The sequence below is a fragment of the Squalius cephalus genome (assembly GCF_949319135.1).
Source record: "Squalius cephalus genome assembly, chromosome: 4".
Taxonomy (NCBI): Eukaryota; Metazoa; Chordata; class Actinopteri; order Cypriniformes; family Leuciscidae; genus Squalius; species Squalius cephalus.
The window spans coordinates 38,312,950-38,338,596 of NC_137125.1; the positions used below are offsets into that span (position 1 = coordinate 38,312,950).

The 25,647-nt window shown below is 36.5% G+C and overlaps 1 protein-coding gene across 5 annotated transcripts in view; it reads left to right on the forward strand.

Moving 5' to 3' along the window:
* magi2a (membrane associated guanylate kinase, WW and PDZ domain containing 2a) overlaps positions 1-25,647 on the forward strand; it is a 213,646-nt gene that overhangs the window by 104,124 nt on the left and 83,875 nt on the right. For all 5 annotated transcript variants that reach the window (XM_079868394.1, XM_079868391.1, XM_079868392.1 and 2 more), the window contains exons 3-4: positions 18,253-18,372; positions 24,188-24,403. In XM_079868394.1, the coding sequence (XP_079724520.1) occupies positions 18,253-18,372; positions 24,188-24,403 (336 nt within the window). The remainder of the gene's footprint in view (positions 1-18,252; positions 18,373-24,187; positions 24,404-25,647) is intronic.

Below are 25,647 nucleotides of genomic sequence, written 5' to 3' on the forward strand. Positions count from 1 at the left end.
TTCATCTCAGATGGTCCTGCCCAGCCTCCCTCCTCCACTGCCAAAGGCATCCAGATTATCAACCTCGTCTTTGCTGTCTCCCTTCAGCACTTAAGCTTCTCTAGTGGTTCCGCTCTGCTGCACAGTTCTGCCTGAGGCTTTCTAGACATTAGTTCTGCCTTAGCTCGTGGATCCCATCAGCTCCTCCTCAGCCCTCCGACCCATCGGCTTCACCTTGGCTCTATGCTCCCTCGGCTCAAGCATGGCCTGCCATCCCTCAAGCTCCGCCGGACTTCGTAACTTCTGAGTCAGCTGCTGTGCCTCGACTCTCCACCTCTCTGGCTCCGCCAGGATCCTCCTTCACTCCAGTTTCACCATGGACCTCACTCCCACCATCTTCATCCAGGTCTGCCAAGCCCACGCCTCCACCTCAGTCACGCCTGCTTGCAGCTCCACTGTGTCCCTCTAGGCCTTTAGCGTCACCCTGGCTCTTCAGCTCCGCCTTGGTCTCCAGCGGCTCTACCTCAATCAGTTGTTTCCCTGGTTCCATCTGGTTTCTCCACCAAGGCTCCAACATGCCTTCTCCCTCCATCGGCTCCCCCGTGGACCTTCATCCTGTCATGGCTCTAGGTCATCCTCCTGCTCCTCCCGTCTCTGATCTGGTTCCCCCTGTCTCCGCCCTGGCTCCCCCCAACTTCATCTTCTTCCTGGTCATTGCCTCGTCCTCCTTCCTTCCTCAGTTTGGACTATGTTTTGCAGGAAGAGGACGTGCCTTAGGGGAGGGGGAGTCATGTCATAGTCATGTTATTTAGTTTTTGTCTTGATTTTTCTTGATTTGTCAGTCTTAGTTTTCTTTGTGTGCGTGTGATTTTTGTTTCTTCTCAGAAGCACTCATCCACTATTAATGCATAGATAAACAATCATTAAAAGTTAAACAAAACCTTCATAGCTCATGAGTTTTCAGAAAACCTTTACAGGTAAATGCTTTATTTATCATTGTGAATTTTCATTGTTTATTAAAAAGGACACATGATTGGTGGGGAAGTTCATGCCTTTCTAATCGTGAGCCTGAGCAGGTTACCATTTTCTTAAAATGTCCATGTATTATGTCTGTTGTATACCCAGAGGAATGCTCTTAAGACAAAACACGTTGGTATTTTTTAGAAACTATTAAAGTTTCCCTTTACCACAAATGTTGCAGGATTTTATACAGGTTATCATTGTTGACAGAATTTAAAGTATAATATTCATCGACACTTCCTCACACAGCAGTCAGCTCACAGCACTGTTCCCTCCACTTTACATACATGCGTTTACCTTACATTAGTATTTAAATAAACATTTCCTCCAAATCTTTATCTTGCGTTCCCAGTTAGCTGCCGCTCTGGTACGTTTTTTTTTGAGAGCACAGTCTTTGCCCGTAGCAAGACGCTGAGCACCAGAAGGAGGCAAATATGTGAATTATTCATCCCAGCATTTTTATTATTTATGATTTTTGTATAAACTTGTATCATGCAAAAGATTTTTTGTGATGTTTAAGACTTTGGAGTAAGATTTTGTTGTTTACTGTCATTTGGGCAGTGAGGGTATAAGACAGTGTCATGTTTTGAACAGAACAGACTTGTAAACCTACCTGTGAAAGTACCTGTGAAATAACTAGGTTTGTTTACTGACTGTCATAGTAATTCAAACCTTTTCCAATGTGATCTCGGAAATCTAATGTGGAAACTCTCATGCTCTGTTCCAAGCCCTAGTAAGCTGCCTTGCTGTCTGCTGTCTACATTGTCAGTTTTCTAATCTTCGTGGAATCTCTAACCCCGATCTCCATTCATCCATCCATTCCACACAAATAGCGTTTTTCATGAGAAGTTTATGATGTTGCTAAGCTGACAACATGAAGCATAATAAATACATGGCACAAAGCTATTTTAACAGATACTTGTCAGAATATAATGAGTACAATTATAGTCAACATTTCTCTCAGCTTCATCCACCATATTGAATTATGGCTTGTTGCATTGCATTCTGAGAGGGATACATTGGATGCTCCAATAAAATTTGGGGAAAACAATCTTATATGGCAGAATCATTTCTCAACCTCCATTTTGGATGGTTTTTTTTTCAATGAATATATGATTTTCCATGAAGGATACATGCAATGCAACGCAGTTATATGAATTCTGAAAAATGTGGATTACTGTGCACAAATGAAATGGATTACTGTTATGATAATTGTATGGTTGTGTGTGGTGTATTTTTGTATATTTTTTTTTTAATTCACAGCATATTCAAAATAGTGCCGTGTGATGATAAACAAAATACCCACGTAGGAGGGGACATTCTCGCGACCTTGCGAAATGTTCCCTAAAAGTTCTCTAAAGGTGATGAAAATCCCAAATCTTTACAGAACATTAAGGACGTCCTCTTTTAGTTATGAAAGTGCTGCAAGTTCAAGTTTCCTTATATGACTTTAGGGGGACATTCCATTTTGGTTATTTTATGGTCACTCATCAATGTTACAAAGAGGACATTTGAACGTTGACACAGAACGTTCCCATACGGTTGCCTGTTAGTCAGATGGGGATGTTTCATTATGGAATATACTGCAACATATCTTCCTGACCCATTTGGAAACGTCGATTAAGAAGCACCTATAGGTGAAATACAAAGTTCACATAAAAAAACAAAACCATTTCAATTACAAAGACATTTACTTTTATAAAAAAAAAACACTTCATATTTTTCTTTAAACATTTTAGTATTCACATGTATTATGTATAATATTGTAACTTTATTTCCTGTAATAGGCATTTATGATAATTTATAATAATAAAAACAATTCCAAAATTCCAGTAATCGGTACCAATACCATTAAAATTGTATAGTTCTTGGCTCCAATTTCGGTACCACGGTAAGATCTATTGAACCTATTTTACTATTGTATTTAACTATTTGAAAAAAATATTAAATTAAATTGAATTAATTTATTATTTATGATGGTAATCATATAAGTAAATAATATAAACATTTAAAGGCTACATGCTGTTTAAATGTAAACATTGTTTATAAAAAAAAGATCAAGTGAAAAATAAGCAACCCTCTACGCACACCTAGTAATATAATAATAATAATAATAATAATGAGATGTAGCTAAATCTACTGTACAACAGTAGCATAATATATTTTTGTCAAACTTTAATTTTGATGGGTTGTCGTGAAGACCTTTGAGTACTCTGTACTACAGAAATGTTGGTATTCTGTGATTGGTATTTTCAAAATTTCAGTACCGAAGTACCGGTACTTTTGACAACCCAAGTAGGGACCTAAAGGGAATGTCCTATAGTAATGGTCCCCTAAATGTTCCCAGAACGTCCTGAATGTTCCCAGTAACATCCCCCAACCCTTAAAAGAACTCCTGGCAACTTTACCAGGCGACGTCCTTGACACCAGGTTCTGGGAACGTTCTGAACATCAAATTTCCAAATAAACAGAATTTTTAATAAAACTAAACACGCCACTCACTGGAAATTTCACATTTAAAGTGTCGCGAAATATGCAAGAAGCAACGTAATGACATTTTGTGGAAATGTCACCATTTACTTGGTGACACCATTTACTTGGTAAAACAGAGGGATGCAACTTCAATAATATCTGCATGCTGGGTTTCGATTAGGTCAGACGAACTCATTACAAGAATTTAAGGGGAAAATGAGATTCTAATTTCATCACTAGATGCCATGAAAACTAGTCAAATCTGAACAAAACTTGAACATTTAAATATTTTTGCTTCGTTATAAAGCACAAATAAGAACAAAGTGGAGGGCTTCGTTATTTGTGCACGGGGTGTCTGTACTGTATGTATAATCTACATTTGCATAATCATCCCCCACCATTTGTTGTCTCCATATGTTGAGGTATGTATAATTGAAGATGCTGAAAAGCTTTTTTTTTTTTTTCTCTCTGGAAGCATTTGAGGCTTAGATTGTGGTGGTGTTCACTGATGTTATTTCTTCTCACTGTCTCGTTTCTTCCCTCGACCCCCTTCCCATCCTCTCCACTAATCTCTTCTCCTCCCATCATCTCAGGAGAGGATATGACTGCAGGGCTGGCGGCCTTTAGCTGTAATTGGTGACTCTATTAACTGAAAGAGGGGGAAAATGACAACATATAAACGGAAGAGACAATGAAGTCTTTGTTTGTAGTAGCATACAAACACTCGCTGCATGCACACACCTTCCCTCTGATTTTAATATGCACTTCATCCTAGCATGTGCAGAGCTAGGTAAAAAAAAAAGAACATATTCAAACCTGTACTAATAATTCCCTTAGATGCTCAGACACTGTTGTGCCCGTAAAGCTCAGTCATGCAAACACACAAAACAACCCAGTGTAGCGGGTTCTGAAGTGAAAGAGGTCAAGTGTTTGATAATTTAATCCATTTGGGGATGTAATTTCCTTAATATTTGACCTTCCTGCCATGGGTTTAAATCCTTTCTCAACCTTTTTGACTCCAAGGCCCCCCCATTGTCCAGAACAATATTCAAAGGCCTCATGACTCTTCCAGTTGTTCATGATTTTCTAGATAAGGATAAGAATTTGTAAAAAAAAAAAAAAAAAAAAAAAATATATATATATATATATATATATATATATATATATATATATATATATATATATATATACTCACAATTTCTACCTGATGACATATTTTCAAGCTTGGCAAAAATATAACAACTTTATATTCCTAAAATATGTAAGAAAATATATTTTTGTCTACATGTCGGGCTCCGTGGATTGTCAAGTGCAAAATAAATAAATAAAAATAACAAGAAAGTACCATAAAAGTGTCAAAAATGACTGTATTCCAAGTCATCTGAGGCCATATGATTTGTTATCTCATATCTCTGACCAGGCTTTGTGCATGATTAGCTTCTATAGATACACAGACAAATTGAGTCAAACAGCTCTCTCTCTCTCTCTAGCTCTCTCAATCTTGCCACAGTAATATTTACAGAGGATTAGGTTGACAGCAAAGCATCTAATCTGGGATCAGGCCAGCAGTCATTCAACACATTCTCATGCCCAGAGGCTGTGGCACACGGTGACATCAACGCTCCCTCAAGCCCTCTGTGTTCGCTGTGTCTTTCATCCCTTTCTCTTTTGGTCTCTCGCTTTGAGACACATCGTCATCTGGGTAATTTTTTTTGGGGAAATGGTGATTTTACCAGTTTGATTAGGTGGGTTTTAAAGGAAATTAAAGGAAAGTTGTTAAGCTTGCACCATTTCAAGTTAAATTAATACATAATATATGCTGGGATATAAATATGCCTTCAGAACAGTATTGGTTACAGTAACAGGGCTAAAAGTTTACTTTACTTTCACATTATAAAAGGTCATGAAACTACAGGATGAAAGAAAATATCCACTTTCTAGTTATCAATTGTTTACAAAATCACAGTAACACGATTGACATTTTACAATCATCCCCATCTAAAACACATAAAAAACACTTTAAATTGACCTTAAAGAGTTCACTATATAGACGGTAACAAAAGAACGATATTTTTAGTTTATTACCTCAAAAAGGGAAAAATATGGTTAATGCATAACCTGGAACATTTTAATAATACATTGTATCAACTTAAATATATATTAGAGATATATATATACAAGATGTTTGAAAGAAATTTTATTCTGCAAAAAAAAAAAAATGCATCAAATTGCACAAAAGTAACAGTTAACACTTTTATTATTATAAAATTATTATATAAAACATTATTATATATAATACTATTTCAAACAAATGCTGTTTTCTTGAACTTTCTGTTTAAAGAATCCTGAAAAACAATTATTATATGTAATGTATGTTGCATTGTTTCCACAAAAACATTAAGCAGCATGTCCATTTTCAATATTGACCATATTTCATATTAATTAATATTGTTTCATGAGCACCAAATCAGCATATTATAATGATTTCTAAATAATCGTGTGACACTGACAACTACAGATAACAGTTACTTTATATTTATTAGCAAATAAATGGAGCCTTGGTGACTTCCTTCAAAAACATTAAAAAGATTAGTAAAAATCCAAGCCCAAAATCCAGACCCAAACTTTTGAACAGTAGTGTAGATGAAAGAAAAAAAAAAAGGTTTTAAAAATGTCTAGCTTAACATTTAGTGAATTTTCCATCAGCTATTCATTGTTAAAAATATTTTTTACTCCTATAGGGGACCCATTTTACCCATGTACTAGCCTATAACTCTGCTGCTTGCCTGACTGAGCACTGCTGTTTTCCACATCTACAGATGAGCAGGCGGAAACATCCTGGGACGCCCGCTGCACCTTCTCACCCTCTCCCGGATGGCATGAGATTAAAGGAAGGGGGTCAGACAGATTGCTGAGGTTACATCTCAGATAAGATCAGAAATGTGTTTGCTGTCAAAGCGCTTCAAATTGCATATTTTTTCCAAGCTGATCCTTCTTTTCCGCCACTACGCCATGAGTGAATGCTCAGATGCCTGTATGCCTCTGAAGTAGGAGGAAAGCAAAGCTTTTTTTGTCATCCAAAAAGGTAAACAAGGGAGGGAGAGATATGAAGCATGAGAGATCAAACATACGATTGGAGGGAACACACCCTACCCGTCACCAGAAAGCTTGGAGAAAAGCTGTGCGTGTCACAGAAGCTACAGAGGTGTTTACTAAGGACATAAAATATGATGTTCTTGCATAAGGGTACATACAATTTGTCAGAGTCATTTTGAGATTTTGAGTCTTTTGCATGGGTTGATGATGTTGTAATTCACTTTGTTAAATGTTGCTTCTGTGATTGTTTAAAGCAGATCTTCTTTGTTTTTTGAGGGGGTAAACCCCCTTGTTGTTTTGTTTCTGTGAGGTTTGCGATGTATATTTTGTCAGCCAAATTAGATTAAGTATATATGAACAGCATTACATCTGATGGATATCTTCATATATGTTTCTGCCTTCTGTTTTGAAGTTGGTGTGGGTGTACAAGTTAGTGGTAGCGTAATAGTTAAGAATCTAGGCTGCTAGTACACTTTGCTCGTTCAGTTCCACAACTAACTGTATTGAAAACCAACTGGGATTTCCTTAGTAAATATTTAAATAGTCATTATTCAACTTCACAAAAATGCTTCATATTCAACTGAATAAATGCTATATTTGTTTGATTGGACAGTATGATAACTAAATAAGGGGGCCAAGAGACACAATCATTCCCTCATGTCTCAAATGTGTTTACTGCGTAAGCATCTTTTGAGATCCGCCGAATAACCCACTGAGGGGATTGCATCGCCCGTTTCAAGAGTCCCCTCAGGCTATCAGTTGTAGTAGAGGGTGTCTGAAAAAGCCACAAATCCATGTAAATTATTAATATCAATGCATTTGTTATGACTGGACAAATAGTGTGGTTTTAAATGCACAGAGTTAACAAATAGACAGTGACATACCACAGCGATGTTTTCTCTTCCTTCCTCACTTCTTCCCTTCCTCTCTGGGATTAATAATACCAGTGTGTCAATAGGCTTCTTGGAGGTTTAGCTAATAATGAATTTCTTTGGAGGGCAGGGTTGTTACCGTTCCAGCAGGGTAGCAGGTCGATTTGCTGGATCTGAAATCAATCTTGCATCTCCACTATCAATCACTGTGAAGCACAGCGCTCTCACGTCCTTGAACTTTTCTGATTTGTGACTTCTTACCAGTTGAAAGAGCTCAAACACATTGTTAATCTTGTTTGTATTTCCTTGCTTTGTTAAAAAACAAAACCACCGGTGTGCCTCAGGGGTCAATATTAGGTCCAATGCTATTGTAATTTTGTACTTTTTTCTTTTAATGAATGCTTAGCGTTGTTTTTCTCTGGTCCATAATAGTGGATATTTATAGCATATACCTTTGTGAAGTATGTGGAAAGTGCATTGAAAGCAAATTTTTCACTTTGCATCTGAAAGGTCCCATATTACCAGACACCTTGTTTTTATTTCTAGCGGCATCCGTGGATAATACACAGCATTATAAGGACTATGCCATTTCCTAATTGACCAATGGTCAGATTAGGAAGGACACAATGTACTTCGCTGACGTGGCCTCTCACAGTGATAACAGATGGATTACGAATTGAAATAGGACAGGCAGAACGGTAGTGCTGTGAAAACATTACCTCAGCTGATAGGAATGAGATCTGTATCACTATGAATGACAGGTCTCATGAGCTCTGTTCCAAAATATAGTGAGCCTCTATGCTGTCTACTATCTACATAGACACCTACACTCTAAGGCAGCATCTTAACTGAAACAGAACCTTGTAAGTGACTGGTTTAGAATACTATTTATAGGCAGCAACTCGGCATGGTGCACAAATCAAAAATCTTATGTGAAGCGCACAAGAAACATTGACATGTTGCTAAGCTAATGACACAGTCTCCTAACAAGCATATAAAACATAGGAGAATTTTTATTTTCACTGCAATTCTCTATGAGGATACGATTCTACACTGTAAAACGTGATACTCTTACACTACCATTTTTACAGTTTAATATTAGTTTTCTATTTTGAATATAATCTACACATTTTTTCTGTAATGACAAAGCTCATATTCTACTGCCATTATTCCCATCTTTAGTGTCATAGAAACGTTTATTTTTATTATTATAAGTTGAAAATTGTTGTTCAGCTTAATAAATTATGGAATCATATTTAATGATTCTTTGATTAACAGAATTTATTAGAAATAGAAATATTTTGTAACAAATGTCTTTACTGCCATTTTTCTTCATTTTATAGTGTCAATTTCTTTAAGTGTCAAAGATGTCATGATTCCCTGTGCTTTTCTTATCATGGACTCTTATTTTGATATTATTTTGTCTTGTTGTGCCTGTCTATTTAGTCTATATTCAGTTCCTGTTTTTTTAGTTTCCGTTTCCTGTGTTTCCATTATCCTGCTAGTTTCCATAGATACCCTGGTTAATGTCAACTAATCAACTTCATCTGTCTATCATCAGCCCCTTGTTATCCAGTGTATTTAAACCCTCAGTCATCCTCTATTCTCTTGTGGTTCTCTTTATTTTCCTTAGTGTTTTTATTAAATGTGATTTCATCGTTCATCTGCATCAAGCCTCTTGAATCTGGATTATCAATCCAGTACATGACAAAGTCTTACTGATCCAAAACTTTTAAATGCTAGTGTCTTAGTTTTGTTTTCCAGTTTAATAAATAAACAAACAAACAAATATTTAAAAGAAGATACATTTATTTGAGAAGCAAATTGCTAAATATTTTACGTGTTGTTTTCAGAGAATCATTAATTGGAATATTTTTTCTTCCCCATTAGCAAATTTATTATTTTAAACACATCAAATTCAATTTTAAGTTTTTGCTTAAAAAGTACAATGGGATCTTTGTCTTTCTTTTTGTTAATCAGCGTCTCTAGGCTTGTTTTAATAATGTTCAGATATGTTTTGGGAAACAAGACTAAAATACTGATTAGAAAAATAGATTTTATTTTATCTGTTTATATTAAATTAGCCATCTTAGAAGGCAGCATTTTGTTGCTGCCCACCTTTTGGATAAATCTTTGCATTGGGAGCATGTCTATGATGACTCCTTCTTCCATGCCTCCTCCTCAGTCTCCTGCTTTTTTTCCATTGCTCCAACATCTCCATTGCCTGCTCCTCACTTCCTCCAGTATTTTCTCCCTGGCTGTCCCACTTCATCAGACCACCACAGTACATTACATCCCATATCTCATAATCTTGCCAGAATAATGCTGCTTTTCCACAGTAAATGGGTTGGTGGTTGCGGATTGCAATTGCCAGTTCCTTTTGCAAAGCATTAATAACCAGCTGTAATTTCCCCTGATGAATCACAGTGCAATGTTGTCATATTGTCTCATAAACAGGAGGAAGAAGAAGTAGGTCACCGTCTTTTCTCATCACAAGCCACATTCTGTGCAAGGGATTACTTGCAGCGATGCTTTCATGCATGGTCAGGATTGGGACCCTTGGCAGCTATAAGGCTGATTTTCCTTAATGTTTTCGGACGGTAACTGTATGTGCCATGACTTTGAGGGTCAGGACAGGAGTTGCCTTAAGTCTTTCTTTAGAGTCTGTCACATCGCAGTGCCTGGTCCTTAGATCAAGTGACGGTAATCTTGTATCTCCCAGCAAGACCAGACAGTGAGACTTAGGAATCAAGTTCAAGGAAACGAGACAGGGTCCATATTGCAGGCATTAGGAAGTGTCCGGAGGCATCCTTTGAGTTTGGTTAGTGCTCCATCCTGACCTCGGTTTGGTTGCCAAGATGATTCATAGCACCCAGCCACAGAAGAGAAGCATGCCACAGAAAGCTGCACTAACCCCATTCTACACCAGCTCTTCAGAAGAACAACCTCAAAGACTGTACAGGCTTCTCGCATGGCTTGGTGCCTACTAACACAGTAACAGTAATCCTCCTGGATCAGAGCAAGATAATCACATGCACAAGACAACAGAGTAAACACCAGAAGTGATGGATTTCTAGCTAAGCATCTCATATCTTTTCTCAAATGGAAACACGGCACATGCTCTGCACATGTTCGTCTGCATTAAACATTGTTTGTTTGCCCTCAACCCACAATTCAACCTAGTTCCATTTTCATGTTGTTAAATTACTTCTCCACACAGGAGCTGTAGCCTAGCAGTAAGCTCACATGCTTCGTCACATTGCGCTGTGGTACTCATGAAGGCATTGCGAGTTTAATTCTCTTTTCTTCTTGCTATTTCATGTGCTTTCTATTATCTCTATGAATTAAAATGGTGAAAATGACTTAGGAAGTCAAGGGTAGCTTTTTTGCGATAGGTGCAGTAATTAATATATTGCAAAAAAAGTCCTTCATAAATAAATCTTATCCTTTATTTTTCTTTCAGAATTCTATCAATCACTATGAAGAACAGTGCTCTCACATCCTTGAACTGATGTACTTACTTGCTTCATTGAAAACAAAACCACCGGTGTGCCTCAAGGGTCAATAATAGGCCCAATACTATTGTAAATTCTTTTTTTTTTTCATTTAGTGAATGCTCATTGTTGGCCCATGAATCTTTGAAGCATAACTACAAATCTCTCTGAATACATTTAGTTGATAAGCAAACTGTATATAATATATTTAATTTATGATATCTTTGTCAGAAATTGTATATTGAAATCTATTTAGAGATATCATGTTGAAAAAAAAATTCAAGTAATTTATTAACTTTTATGGTTATAGTTGAACCTCAAAAGAACAAGACATGCTTTATTCGGAATATTGTTACAGATTGACCAATTTTTAATACACTGCAAAAAGCCTGTATTAAAACTATTACGTATTAAAATGCACCTACTCTAATTATATATAAAATGGGTTGAACAGAAAACCCTTGGTAAAAAAAAAAAAAAAATATCTAGCCTTTAGTACCATCTAGATTATCATGGATCTTTAAACTAGACTGAAATGCCTAAAATGAATTTAGTTTAACCTTATATTATTTTTCTCGTAAGTTTAGCTTGTTTCAAAAGGAGCATTTGTTGCAGCTCATTTAACATTAACTGAGATTACAGCCTTTTGGGGAGCACTCGTTGTTTATGGATAATATATAATATAATAACCCAAGGAATGTGCTATCATGTCCATGCAGTGGAAATCAAGAACTTTTAGCCTATACGAAGCACATACTGTTCATGTTACATGACTGATGAGGCTGCAAACCCATGCCAGAACATAGCCCACACGCCATGTTTTCAAAGAAACTGCAAGTCCAAATCCTTCACGCCTCTCTTCGTTTTTCTACCTTGCTTGGGCAAATGTGCAAAGACACTATTTCCAGATAGTATTTTCCTCTCCCCTTCTTCTCAGCAGGAGATTCTGTATAAAGGTACATTTTGTACACAGGAAGATGGTGCCACTTCGAAGTGGGCGATAGTGAGGACAAATAACTAGCCGCCTGCCGCACTGAAAAGCTGTGTGCCTTTTTGCAGATTGCTGCAGCCCAGGATTGCTCATGTGGAAAGAATCACTTTTTTCTCTTGCTCTAGAGGTTGGTAAACTGGAAAGCGCTTCCCGACTGTAGTTGAATTAGATGTAAATTGGTTAAAAACACTCTAGAGAGAAGCTCAATAAACTCAATTAAATAAATACAGTAAGTGTATTAGGATTTTGCATTGTTTTTCCTAAGTAGAATCCCATGATATATGTCTGTTATCTGTCTATTACATTTCCCAGTGCACCGAACTCTATGAGTGAAGCGTTACTAGGCAATTTATGTAATAATTAGGTAGCAAACGATGCTAAAGAGTTTGAGTTGTATGGCTCAATGTTGATAGCTATGTCTCCTACTTTCTGCCTACCTAGCCTCGTTCCATGATGCAAGTGTGTTGAAGCCTTGACACGGGTCATGTGAAAATGCTGAAATCAGATAGCAACTCAAACTATTAGCATGACAAAAGTATACAGCTAGAACAGCATTGTTCATTCAACAGAACTGTTCATTACACAGCAATTAACACAGCTTTTTTTTCTCAACAAATATGAGATGACCCAGAATTTCAGTATTATGAGGTAACACCTCAAAACTGGTGCTAAATGAATTACATTCTAAAGTGTAATCAATTCCTCTGTGCTCCCATTAGAAAGTATTGTTATCATGAAAAGCAACCACTGGATCGCATTAGGTATGGCTAATTATACCTGTCCAGCATCAAAGGTCCACTTTGAAATTAGCATAGACACTCTTAGAAAAAAAAAGGTACAAAATCTGTCACTGGGATGGTATCCTTTCCAAAGGTACTGATATGTACCATTTAGGTACTAATATGCACCATTTAGAAATAGGTAACCTTTTCAAAGGGTACTGTTCCCACCATTTTTACTCAAGTGTGAATACATATTTCTGTGGATGCGAATGTGAGTTTGCACAGTTTTGACATAAATAGCCTTAAATAGCTAAGTGAGAGAGTACATGCACAAGGTTAGCAAGTGGCGTAAAATATGCCCAAACCATATAAGGGCTTTCCACACAGCAATCCTCATCAGACGTACAACACTCTCTAAAGACATACTATTTTCTTATGAAATGTATTTAAGATTAAATATCTATGTATCAGTGGTGTTCATTACATTACATCAAAAAAAGAGAAACCACATACCATTATATTTTGAATTTTTATATTAACTATGTAATGTCTGCATCTATTCCAAAATAATAACCAAAAGCAGAAACTATTTAAACAATATATTTTATTTGTGAACTGATGTTCAGCTGTTTTTAATAGTCAACTTATTTTCTGATCATCAGTCATCAAGCTCGGTTATCATTGGTCACAAATGTACCTTTTGTTTCACCAAATTGATTGCTTGCTTAAAAAAACAAGCAAATACAAAAAAAACACAGCCATTGTGTTTTTAGGCAATTTCCATGTTTGATTTTAATGTGACATAAAACGGTGATATCTACAGTAAGTGGCTGAGTTGTTTACTTAGTTTGTAATTAGTCTTCCCATTAACGCCATAATGTTGTTCATTCAGACCGATTCACGAACATGCACGAAAACAAGAGTCAGGTTTTATCGCACTAACCAATCATATCCAATCTAACTAATCATATCCAATCATACTACAATACAGGCATTGCCTTCTTTTCCCCATGACTTTCCCCCATTCATTCTCAATTACCCCCACCAAACCCGCTGGGCTCAGGGGAGGCAAGAGAGCTGCGTTAGCTGCTGGTGTTGCTGTTGGACAGTGTTACTTTAGAAAAACAAGTGGTTTATATATTAAACCGCCCCTGCTATGTATAAAATTCCATCTTAACATATTTTATAAGGCTACCAAGAATATGTGATGTATGCATGGTTTCAGTTGTTCCTACATTTTTTGTTGTACTAAAAAATAGTATGAAATAGGGCTGAATGATACATCAAATTTTCATTGTCATCGCGATATGAACTCGCGCGATGAACACATCGCAACAGACAGCCTGACACGATGAATAAATGCCTGGTTCAGATTACAAGATTTTTGTGTCATGGTGTCAGATTACACGATTTTGACTCCTAAAATCTTGTCGTGTCGTTGACAAGAAACATGTCAGACTACACGTTGCTTTCCGACCAGCCATCGCATGCCGTCACACGCACACATTCACTCGCAAACACACGCACACTGTCCCTCGCTCACTCACTCACTCGCGTGCGCACACACACACCCAGATAGTACCGACTATTTGATGTGCATTTTACATCTGGAAGACGTATTTTTAAGAGTGTTTGCTCATCTGCAATACAGCTATAGGACGTTTCCTGTCAGATGTCAAATAGACGTTTAGAAGATGTCAGTTTAACATACATTCTAAATCATTACATCTTAAAGACATCTTCTAAACGTCTATTTGACATCTGACAGGAAATGTCCTGTAGACGTATTGCAGATGAGCAAACACTCCAGTCTTCCAGATGTACAGATGTTCCAGAATGCACATCAAATAGTTAGTGCTATCTGGGCACTCACTCACTCACTCGCGCGCACACACACACACACTCGCTCACTGGCGCACACACACACTCACTGTTGCTCGCACTCTCACTAACTCGCGCACACTCACTCTCACATACTCAACCTGTCGTGGAGGACCGTTAAAAAATTAAACATGCTTTCTGTCGTGATGTCTTGAAGCATCGCAGACGCGACGTAGGTTGTCGCCCACTATGACACACTATAGGAGATGAAACGATCGAATCTTGCGTCCCGACGCCCGTTGTCGTTTACGAATCCCCACGACACCCTACATCAAACGGATCGTTCCAAAATCGCGCTAAAATCGTGTAATCTGAACCAGGCTGGTAATAACACGCAAAGAACCTATTAAAGCACTAAGACATGGGAACAGTATAGCTAACATTCACATTTGAATATTTATCGCAAGTCATATCGTCATCGCAATATTAACCAATGTTATCGCACATCGCAGATTTTCCTCATATCATGCAGCCCTAGTATGAAAGTTATTGAATCATTATGATTTGTTCATGAAAACATTTGTACACAGATATCACACACATTTGTACATACGCATGGTCTGTGAATGAGACCACAGTGTTTGGCTACTTAGCATATCCACGTTATTCTCTAATGCTAGATGTTGTAAATTACTCCCTTCCCCATTCAAAATTGACCAAAATTGATTTAAAGTGTCTTTGCGACATGATAGTCACAGCCAGTCACCAATGATGTCTGCCATTCTCTGGAAAGACAGTGAGAAGTGTTGTGTTTTCAGTTAGCATCTAGCTACAGTTTGTGTCGGCTCAAGAAAAACAGATTGATGCGCATCTTGTCAACAAAGCCTTTCTGCCAAAGTAGCTGCCTCTCTCTCGAGAATAAATCACTGATCGATCCATCTTCCAGCAATTTGCAATTCTCATTTAAAATATGATTTATCAACAAATTGAGCTTTAAAAAGATGTTGGCAAGCGATTTAATGGTCGTAGTGGATTCATTTTCTTTTCATTATGTTATTACACGCTTGGGTAGTCGGCGGTATTGTGAGATATTCTAGTTGTCGTGATGAGGCATGACGTCTTGCGCTGTCTTCTGAGGCGTAGACACAGGTCGCAAGACTGGAGACGTTCCATTTGCCCCTATTTCCTGTGAGCTGTCATTAGCATGCCCATCATAACTCTGAATGATAGGCTTTCAGGGTGGAAAGACACCAGGCTCTGGGGCTTGTCATTGTGTAGCTATTGACTGATAGATGATGAGAGATGATGTGAGTTTCATACACTGGTCACAACTTGATGACTGTGTAGGGCTCTGGTTGGTATTTTCCACAACTATTTGATGCCACCGTCTCAGGGGAGTGCGAATCTCTGCTGTCAGATGTGGTTTTTAAATTGGCTGAGTTGAATTTTGATTGCCGTGAACCGGCAGTTAGTAGGTCAGGTAATGGGTGAGAGTGCAACCGTTTCACATCAGCCAGTATTTGGACCAGTACAGGGGAAAGGAATTGTCTGTTGTTTGCTTCTAATATTGTATGGTCCTTCAGTTTATAAGAAGGGGGGAGCAGGTCATTTGAGTTAATAAGGTTTTGGAGGGTCAATGTGTTCAAAAATATCTTTTAAAATTGTAGTTTAAGACAAGTGCCTGTTCTTAGAATTATACTCTTAGTTTTCTTATTGGTTTCATATGGTTTTGAAAAACTTTTGTATCATTTTCCAAAAGTTTTATTGTAATTAATTAAATGTGATGATATCTAATGATATGGGGTTACCATAACAAAATGAAATGACGTTTTTTCTTACTTTCTTACTCAATGAATCATGTGACATTTTACAGCCTGAACATTACCTTGTCATAAAAAGGTTAATTTATTTGATATTTCAGATACTTGTTGAACTTTTAATAAAGCATATGCCAAATTTTACATGAGGTTTTCCTATCAAAAGCTTTTTTTATTCAATATGATAACATGATATTGCACAACCCTGACAATTTTTTTTTTTTTTTTACTTTATGCCCCTAACATAATATCAAAAAATATTTTTTATTCAGAAACTAAAACATTCTTATCACAGAAGAGAAATATTCAAATCATTATATGTTTAAACTGCATTTTTAATGTGTTTTTGAATAAATGAATAAAAAAATGAACGTCATTTCATTGACCCTGGAGTCAGGTGTTTACTGTTGGAATTCCCACAGTGATCTACCTTAACATGCGGAGTTTAGAAATACCCCAGTGCTTTCTCAGCTAGCAGCAATTAGCACAAACTGTGGAGCTCCTCGCTGGCTAATTACTGCTCTGCTATCCAGGACGCAGGAATACATTAACACTTCAGTTTAGCATTTTAACCCCTTGCTACATGTACATACACTTTAAACTGTTCGCATTGTAAACTCGGTGAGGAGTGGTGTTCATTTCTTTTTTTTAGCTGGGGTAGTTCGGCTGGTCGGCCAGCTGGTATCCTAGCCTGAGTAGCTAACAAGCACATTAACCCCTCTAAAACAATAGTAGCAAATCAGACCAACCAGCTTGAGGCTAGCTAAGACGTTGCATATCTGAGGCTAGTTTAGGTCTGCCAGTTATCAGGGCCGACGCCACGAGGGGGCAAAAGGGGATATTGCCCCCTCAGATCTGATTTGCATTTGATCTTAGTTTCCGCAGGACACAATGGTCCCCTCAAGAATTATGAATGCCCCCAAGTTCGTGTGTCCTGGTGTCGGCTCTGCCAATTATTGTCCTGGAGGTTCAATATTTTAGGAAGTTTAGCTCCAATCCAAATTAAATGCATCTTAACCAGGTGATCAAGGTCTTTTGGAGTGTTATAAACTTCTAGTGTTGGGGTAGGGTGCAGCTAGACTCTGAAACCCTGGGCTAGTTTTAGCTGTTTGCAGCATTCTGGTCTCAGAAGGTTTAATTCTCCAAAAACAAGAGTTAAATGGCTGCCGAACAGTGTTTTGGTGATGCTGCGTGATAAATGTCACTAGAGCATATTTTGTTATAAGACTTGAGTCCATATTTTGAAAGTCTAATCGTAGACTACCAGTCAAAAGTTTTGTTTTTTAAGAAGTTTCTTATACTCACCAAGACTGCATCAAAAATACAGTAAAAAAGAAAAAGAAAAAAACAGTATTATTGTCAAATACTATTACAATTTAAAATAATGGATTCTATTTTAATACATTTTAAAATGTAATTTATCATGGCAACCCTGAATTTTTTAAGCAGCCATTTTCCTTGTGGAAACTGTGATACGTTTTTTTTTTTTTTTTTTTTTTTTTTTTTCAGAATGTTTGATGAATTAAAGAGTTAACTGAACAGCATTCATTTGAAATAAAAATCTTTTGTAACATTATACATGTCTTTTGTCAAGTGTGTATAATGATGAATTCTTAAAATTTTAGAAAAGCTACATTTTCAAGGCTTGTACGTTTCCTTTTGTATGGGCAAGGTTGCATCATTATTTTCACCTTAGAACCTCAAAAGCCTCATGTTTTGTTTTTCTTTCTTCCCTGTTCTCTTTTTGTGTCTCTGACAGACTGTCAGACAGCATATGTGGCACTCTGTAAAAATTAAGTGAACCAGTTACCCGGGCACCTGTTCTGTTTGGCTCACGTTGAGCTTTGCTATAAAAACCTTCTTTTTTGTTGTTGGATGAGCTTTCTAGCTGCTGATTAAGCCCGTGGCTCAAACCCTTAGGGGGCTCGCTGACCTGAACTAACTCCCGCCTCTCTCTTTTCTCTGTAGGTACAACCAGGCAGCCTAGAGAAGGAGAGGTTCCCGGAGTAGACTACAACTTTGTGACCGTTGAGCGGTTTGTGGAATTGGAGAAAAGTGGAGCTTTGCTGGAAAGTGGAACTTATGAAGGTAAGTTGGCCGAGTTGCACAATCATATATCAGGTCATAGTTTTTGTCCCAATATCTCATTGCTGGGATTAGGGATTTGAGCAAGCCCTAACCTAACTAACCAACTGCTAGCCAAGTATTAAACTTTGGTGCATAACTCAATGTGCTACGGACATGAGTGATACCTCAAATCATGGAGATTCTTGAGGCGAAGTGTGCTATTACTGTACTTCTCTAAGTGGTGAGCAATACAGTCAGCTAAAAAAGTCCATAGATTTTCATTAAAGGAGGAAACTGTACCCTATCTGGGATCAAAATATCAGTAGCTGGGTTTCTATCCATGTATCCAAGTTTTGGGATGCTGCATAAAAATGATAGATTGAAACAAACATTTGTTAGAGATTAAAAACTCGCAATGGAAATGAGAAAATTCCTAGATGTGACTCTTCCTCAACCAAGGTATATGACTGAATAATTATCTCAGAGAACAAAAGAAAACATCTCGCTCTGGTCAAAGTCTGTCATCAAAATGATTGGCTATACTGTTACCTCCTAGAAGTGATTGACGCGCTCTCGCCTCCAAGACAAAGGGATCTGCTGCTGATTGCTAGCAAACATGAAGTTCATCAGAGCATTTTGTTTGTGCGCTCTAAACCGCAAGTAATTTATTACAATTAATAATGAGCCACAGTGGCATCCCCAGTGGCTACAACTTCTATTTCCAATTATATTATATGACATTTTCCCTGGAAGTGACTATTTTATGTTTGTAAGCTTATGGGATGGCAATGCTCCTTTATTAACAATTTGTTTTGTGATATTCTGTTTTTCGAGACCCTCTGTGAATAAAAGAGGACAGACCATGGGAAAGTATTTAATTGGCAGAAACTCTAGTTAATTCACAATGTGATATAAAAATACCGTAAAGGGAATCTGATTATCTGGGGTCTTGTGAGCTTAGCCTTTCTTAACTTCAAAAGTCCAACAACTCCATCTCTTGAATAAATATCCATTTCCCTCTCTCTCCTTTAGTCCATTGTCACTTTTCCCTCTGAGTTGACTGTGAACTAGCAACTGAAAGGGACAGAAGAGAATTTCTATATGTGAAAGACATCAACTCTTCGCTTATACTCTATTTCTTTCTCATTAAATCTTCCTTAGTGTTCATATGGTGATTTTGATTTTCAGCATGTTTTAAAGATTGTGACTGTAACTCAGCTCAGCTTTAATAATGTAACGTCAGGTATATAAGTGGAATATGTGATGGGTTTACAAAGGGTTTTGAAATCTAATATATTAAATAGTGTTTAAATAAATAAAAATGAATGTCCTGACTGACTCAAGTATGCAAATAAATAATATTTTTACACTTTTTGCATAATTTGACATACATTGTGTGATATTCACACATCGTATGGCTCATATTTCAAGCACGCTCTGATTATCTTCTTTGCAACCAAGTAAACTAACTTTTGAGAAAATATTATTGGGGCAAATTTGTGTAAAAATTGCTATAAATCATTTCACACAATAACAATTGTGGTGGTTCAAACTTTCAAACTTATGATAGTTTCTTTATATTAAAATCTGTTAAAATTTCAAACTCTGGTTCTGTTAATGTATATATACTTTTGTTCAAATGATTTCTTTAAACAAAATACTTCTGTTCAGCAAGAATATATTTAAAATATATTAAAATATAAAACAGTTATTTTAAATTGTAATAATATTTTACTGTATTTTTTATGAAATAAACGAAAAGAAAAGAGGAAACACTCATATTAACATAGAAATGTATTTATATTTCTTCTTTTTCATTACTTTATTATAATAAAATGATATATAGAATTTTTATTTAAGACTACAGTCAGCTGGTCATTATCACAATAATAACGAGTAATACAAAATGGACGTGAAATATTGCATTTAAAATATTAATATTAAAGAAAGAGGTTGTGGAAAGACATAAGAGATGTGAAATTATCACAGTCATGTAAGAAGTCGGACAGTTAAAGTGTAGTTGTTTAGTTGTCCAAAAATAATTAAATAAATAAATCAGAATCAAGTATTTCAGACTTGATAGACTTAGCTGCAAAGAAACACTTACATTTGTGATTCATTTATGCTTTATTCCAATGTTTTTTGTTTTTTAAATCCATTTTTATGAGTTACAGCTGTTGTGCGCTGTAGCATCATGTCAGGTAGTGACCCAGGGAGAATTGAAGGCACACTCAACCAGATGCCCTGCTCTCCTCAAGAGCCTGTTCATCCCAGGGGAGCCATGGCACTATTACTGAGTCTGTAAACATAGAACAGCTCTCCCTCACACACTGATCGTTTTAGAAACAGTTTGTGTGGGATTGTACAGGTGTCGGACTTTTGTGGTTTTTTGGTTTATTTGCAGAGACATGATTTTCACTGACCGAGCAATGCAAAAAACACAGTTATTTCAAACACATTGAGTTCATATCATGACATATTTTTATATAAAGCTAATAATTACTACTATGTGTGTAGATTAGGATATTGACTGCAGGGGCATGTTCCTATTAAATAATTATTAATTAAAATTAATTATTAAAAACGATTAAATTAACACTTACACAGTATTTAGCCTTAACATCAGCTTAAAGGGTTAGTTCACCCAAAAATTTGAATTACCACATGGTTTACTCACCCTCAAGCCATCCCAGGTGTATATGACTTTCTTCTTTCAGATGAACACAATCTGAGTTTTATTAAAAAAAATCCTGGCTCTTTCAAGATTTCTCTTTGGAGATTTTGAAGCCCCAAAAAGCGCATCCATCCATATTTAAAACTTCATCATCTAAAATAACTAGCTTCCGACAGACGGCCGTACGCATCGATATACGGCGAAAGAGTGACCTCTGACCTGAAGCATGATGTATTGACGAAAGCGCAGAGGATAGAGCAAAACAAAACACCGGTCACGAATTAGAAGTCTAAAACGAGAATTTTTAAAGAGAGATGTCAGAGGATTTCGATATAAGAGAAGATAAGCTTGAATTTTTTGCCCAGCCCTATTTGTTTGCATGGCTTCACTATCAGAGACCTTTCGCTAAAAGGATCCTCAAACTACATTACACTGCCATTGTGCTGCATTTACTCACAAAAATAAATGTTTTACATATTTATGGTAGGAAATTTACAAAATATCTTCATGGAACATGATCTTTACTTAATATCCTAAAGAAAAATCGATAATTTTGACCCACACAATGTTTTGTTGGCTATTGCCACAAATATACCCGTGCGACGTGACTGGTTTTGTGATCCAGGGTCACATATGCATACTGGCAGCACTACTCTCCATCTATTGAGATGTCCATGGCACGGTGTTTCCTGTCTGGTTTGCTCCGCTGGAGCCCTATAGGAGACAATTAAGAGGCCACTTTTTCTAACCCGTTCTCATACAGTGCTATGCATAAGTTTAGACACCCATGCTAAAGTTGACTAAAAAGAGGAATAAAAAATCATCTTTTGGAAATTTAACTTAATGCCTTAATTAAAAAAATTAGGAAAAATCCAACCTTTAAGGACACCAATTTTCTTTGTGAATGAATAATGTATCATAAATAAATAAATGTTCTTCCTTAAAATACAGGGTGCATAAGTTTGGACACCCCTATGTTAAATTCCCATAGAGGCAGGCAGATTTTTATTTTTAAAGGCCAGTTACTTCATGGATCCAGGATACTATGCATCCTGATAAAGTTCCCTTGGCCTTTGGAATTAAAATAGCCCCACATCATCACATAGCCTTCACCATACCTAGAGATTGGCATGGTTTTATTTCAGTTAGCCTAATAGCTAGTTTGATTTGCATTGAGAGATGATCTTATGGAAAGTACTCCATGCCAATCTCTAGGTATGGTGAAGGCTATGTGATGATGTGGGGCTATTTTAATTCCAAAGGCCGAGGGAACTTTATCAGGATGCATAGTATCCTGGATCCATGAAATAACTAGTCTTTAAAAATAAAAATCTGCCTGCCTCTATGGGAATTTAACATAGGGGTGTCCAAACTTATGCACCCTGTATTTTAAGGAAGAACATTTATTTATTTATGATACATTATTCATTCACAAAGAAAATTGGTGTCCTTAAAGGTTGGATTTTTCCTCATTTTTTAAATTAAGGCATTAAGTTTAGTTTCCAAAAGATGATTTTTTATTCCTCTTTTTAGTCAACTTTAGTATGGGTGTCTAAACTTATGCATAGCACTGTAAATGTCGCATGTCAAAGACTTTTGGGCAAAAAGCGCCCTTGCGTCTTTTGCGTCTACATGCAGGTAAACTCAAGGCAATTATAAGAGAAGTCACAGAGAATTCTACTGTATCTTTATTTCTTTTTTTCTTTTATTTGAATGGTACAGTGATCACGAACAGTGATTGACTGTCATAAAGCTGAAAGCAATACAATAATTCAGAATCAGATTTAATAATAAATTGGCTATATTTAAATCTTAGCTTGTGACATTGATAATCTGGTTTAGTTCTGATTATTTTGTTTTGACTGGTTGAAGTTTTGAATGGCCGATAACCTAAAAATTGAGCAAATTGGCTGGTGAGTGAAAAAGTTCATTTCAAGCCCTGATACTACAGTACATCATACATCGGGTCAGGGGTTACTCTTTTGACGCAAGTCGACTTGCATAAGCCGTCTGCCGGAAGCTAGTTATTTTAGTTTTAAAGTTTTAAAAATGGATTTTTTTCTTGCAAAAATCCATCACTTTGCTTCAAAAGGCCTTTATTAACCCCCTGGAGCCATATCGATTACTTTTATGATGGATGGATGGATGCACTTTTTTGGACTTCAAAATCAGGACGGCCATTCACTCCCTTTATAAAGCTTGAAAGAGCCAGGATATTTTTCAATATAACTCTGATTGTGTTCATCTGAAAGAAGAATGTCATATAAACCTAGGATGGCTTGAGGGTGAGTAAATCATGGGGTAATTTTCATTTTTGGGTGAACTATCCCTTTAATCATTTGTTTCTTTGATTCCAAAGTTTGCTTTTATGTTCACTTTCGCAGTTATTTTCTTTTGTATTATTTAATTAAGTATATTTAAACGTTAAAATACGTTAAGGTTTTTATGTATAGTTGTACATTTATTGATAATGCTGTTCTTTTGAACTTTGTATTTATAGATAGACAGACATATATAGACAGACATAGATAGATAGATAGATAGATAGATAGATAGATAGATAGATAGATAGATAGATAGATAGATAGATAGATAGATAGATAGATAGATACATACATACATACATACATACATAGATACATACACACATACATACATACATACATACACAGATACACAGATACATAGATACATAGATAGATACACAAATAGACAGATACATAGATACATAGATACTAGGGCTGTCAAACGATTAATCGCGATTAATCGCATCCAAAATAAAAGTTTGTGTTTACATAATATATGTGTGTGTATGGAGTATAATTATTTTCTATATATAAATACACACACATGCATATATATTTAAGAAAAATGTGTTATTTATATATAAAATATTTATATATAATATAAATTATATATAATATAAATATATATACACAGTATATACATGCAAATATTTCTTAAATATATACATGCATGTGTGTGTATTTATATATAGAAAATAATTATACACCGTACACACACATATATTATGTAAAAACAAACTTTTATTTTGGATGCGATTAATCGTTTGACAGCCCTAATAGATACATAACATCATGGTGACAGAGCTTGCATTATAAAAAAATGTCAGTTATACACCAAATGTCTGATCGATTTCAGATAACTTTTACGGCACCCCGAAGCCCCCGGCAGAGCCCAGCCCACTGCTGCTGAATGTAGCTGAGCAACTGTTGCCAGGCGCCACACCGAGATCACAGGGCAAACGTAGACGCAACAAGTCCGTCAGCAACATGGAGAAGGCTGGCATCGAGCCACCTGAGGAGGAAGAGGAGGAGAGGCCCGTCATCAACGGCAACGGAGTGGCCATCACCCCAGGTTAGGAGCTCTTAATCAATTTAAGAAGAAGAGAGATCTTTCATACCATCTTGTCATGTACGGGCTCACCGGTGTAGTAAATTCAGTTACTGCTGTGACCTCAGATCAGGGTTACTAGCGTAGAGATGATTACCGTGGGGCCACTAGGTGCATCATGTATCATAGCAACCGCCTCCTCTCTAAATTACCTCATAGTATCCACTGTTGTCAGGGCAATAGCCTAGCAACTGTCGTGCCAGCATGTTATCACACATTGCCTGTTTTTCGCTCCATAGGAGCAGCTCTGTGGGGCGGAAACGTGCATCGAGTGTGGATGTACTGAAAAAAACTTTTGTTTTGTTTTGGCTCTAATACACCTACATGACATGGTGATGTAGAATCTAACACAGTTAGATTATTGTTCATATCCAGTAATATAAAAAAACGCCAGAGGAATTTGTTTTTCTCTGAGCTCTTTAATAGCTCTTTAATAGCTCACTTAAAAACATGAATTCAAAATTGACCCTATTTACTTTCTTAGTTCCTGGCCTTACTGTGCATGATTCATCCGTCCATGTTATCCGAAAGAGGAAAATCTTTCGCTCCAAAAATTTTTTTTTTAATAATTTATCTGTTTTTAATCTGTTATTAATGTTATAATTTACTCAACCTATGTCATCCAAACCCATAAGACACAATTTATATAGTATAGTAGTTTTTTGCTATAGTAGTTATAGTAGTTAATTAATATTAGTATTAGTATATTAATATTAGTAATCTTAGTTAGTATAGTAAAGTATTGTTTGAAGCGGATGTCATAAATATTTTAAAACAAGTGGTTCATTTATAAATCCATAAGATCTTACCTTCATGCTGTGGAAATACAACGCGGAAGACAGAACACAATGAGCACAGAACTGAAAGGGGGCGGGGCTACATAAGGTCTATATATGATAAACTGATTTCATTTAGGCTTTTATTCACATAGAAACTTTGATCAATACACATACGTAGAGCACATCATATATTGTAATTGGAAGCTCAACTGTTCTCGGTTCTCATTAGAGGACAACCCTAATTGGTTCTCGTGCCTCAGGCATGTATGGTTGAGCTTTTCCATTTAACTTTCATTTGTGTTTAGAAGATAAGCTAAAGTCTTATGGGTTTGGAAAAACATGAAGACAAGGGTGAGCAAGTAATGACAATGTTCAACACTTCGGCCTCCATTTCCTAGTCAAGTTGCCTAACTTAATTCCCACCCAATT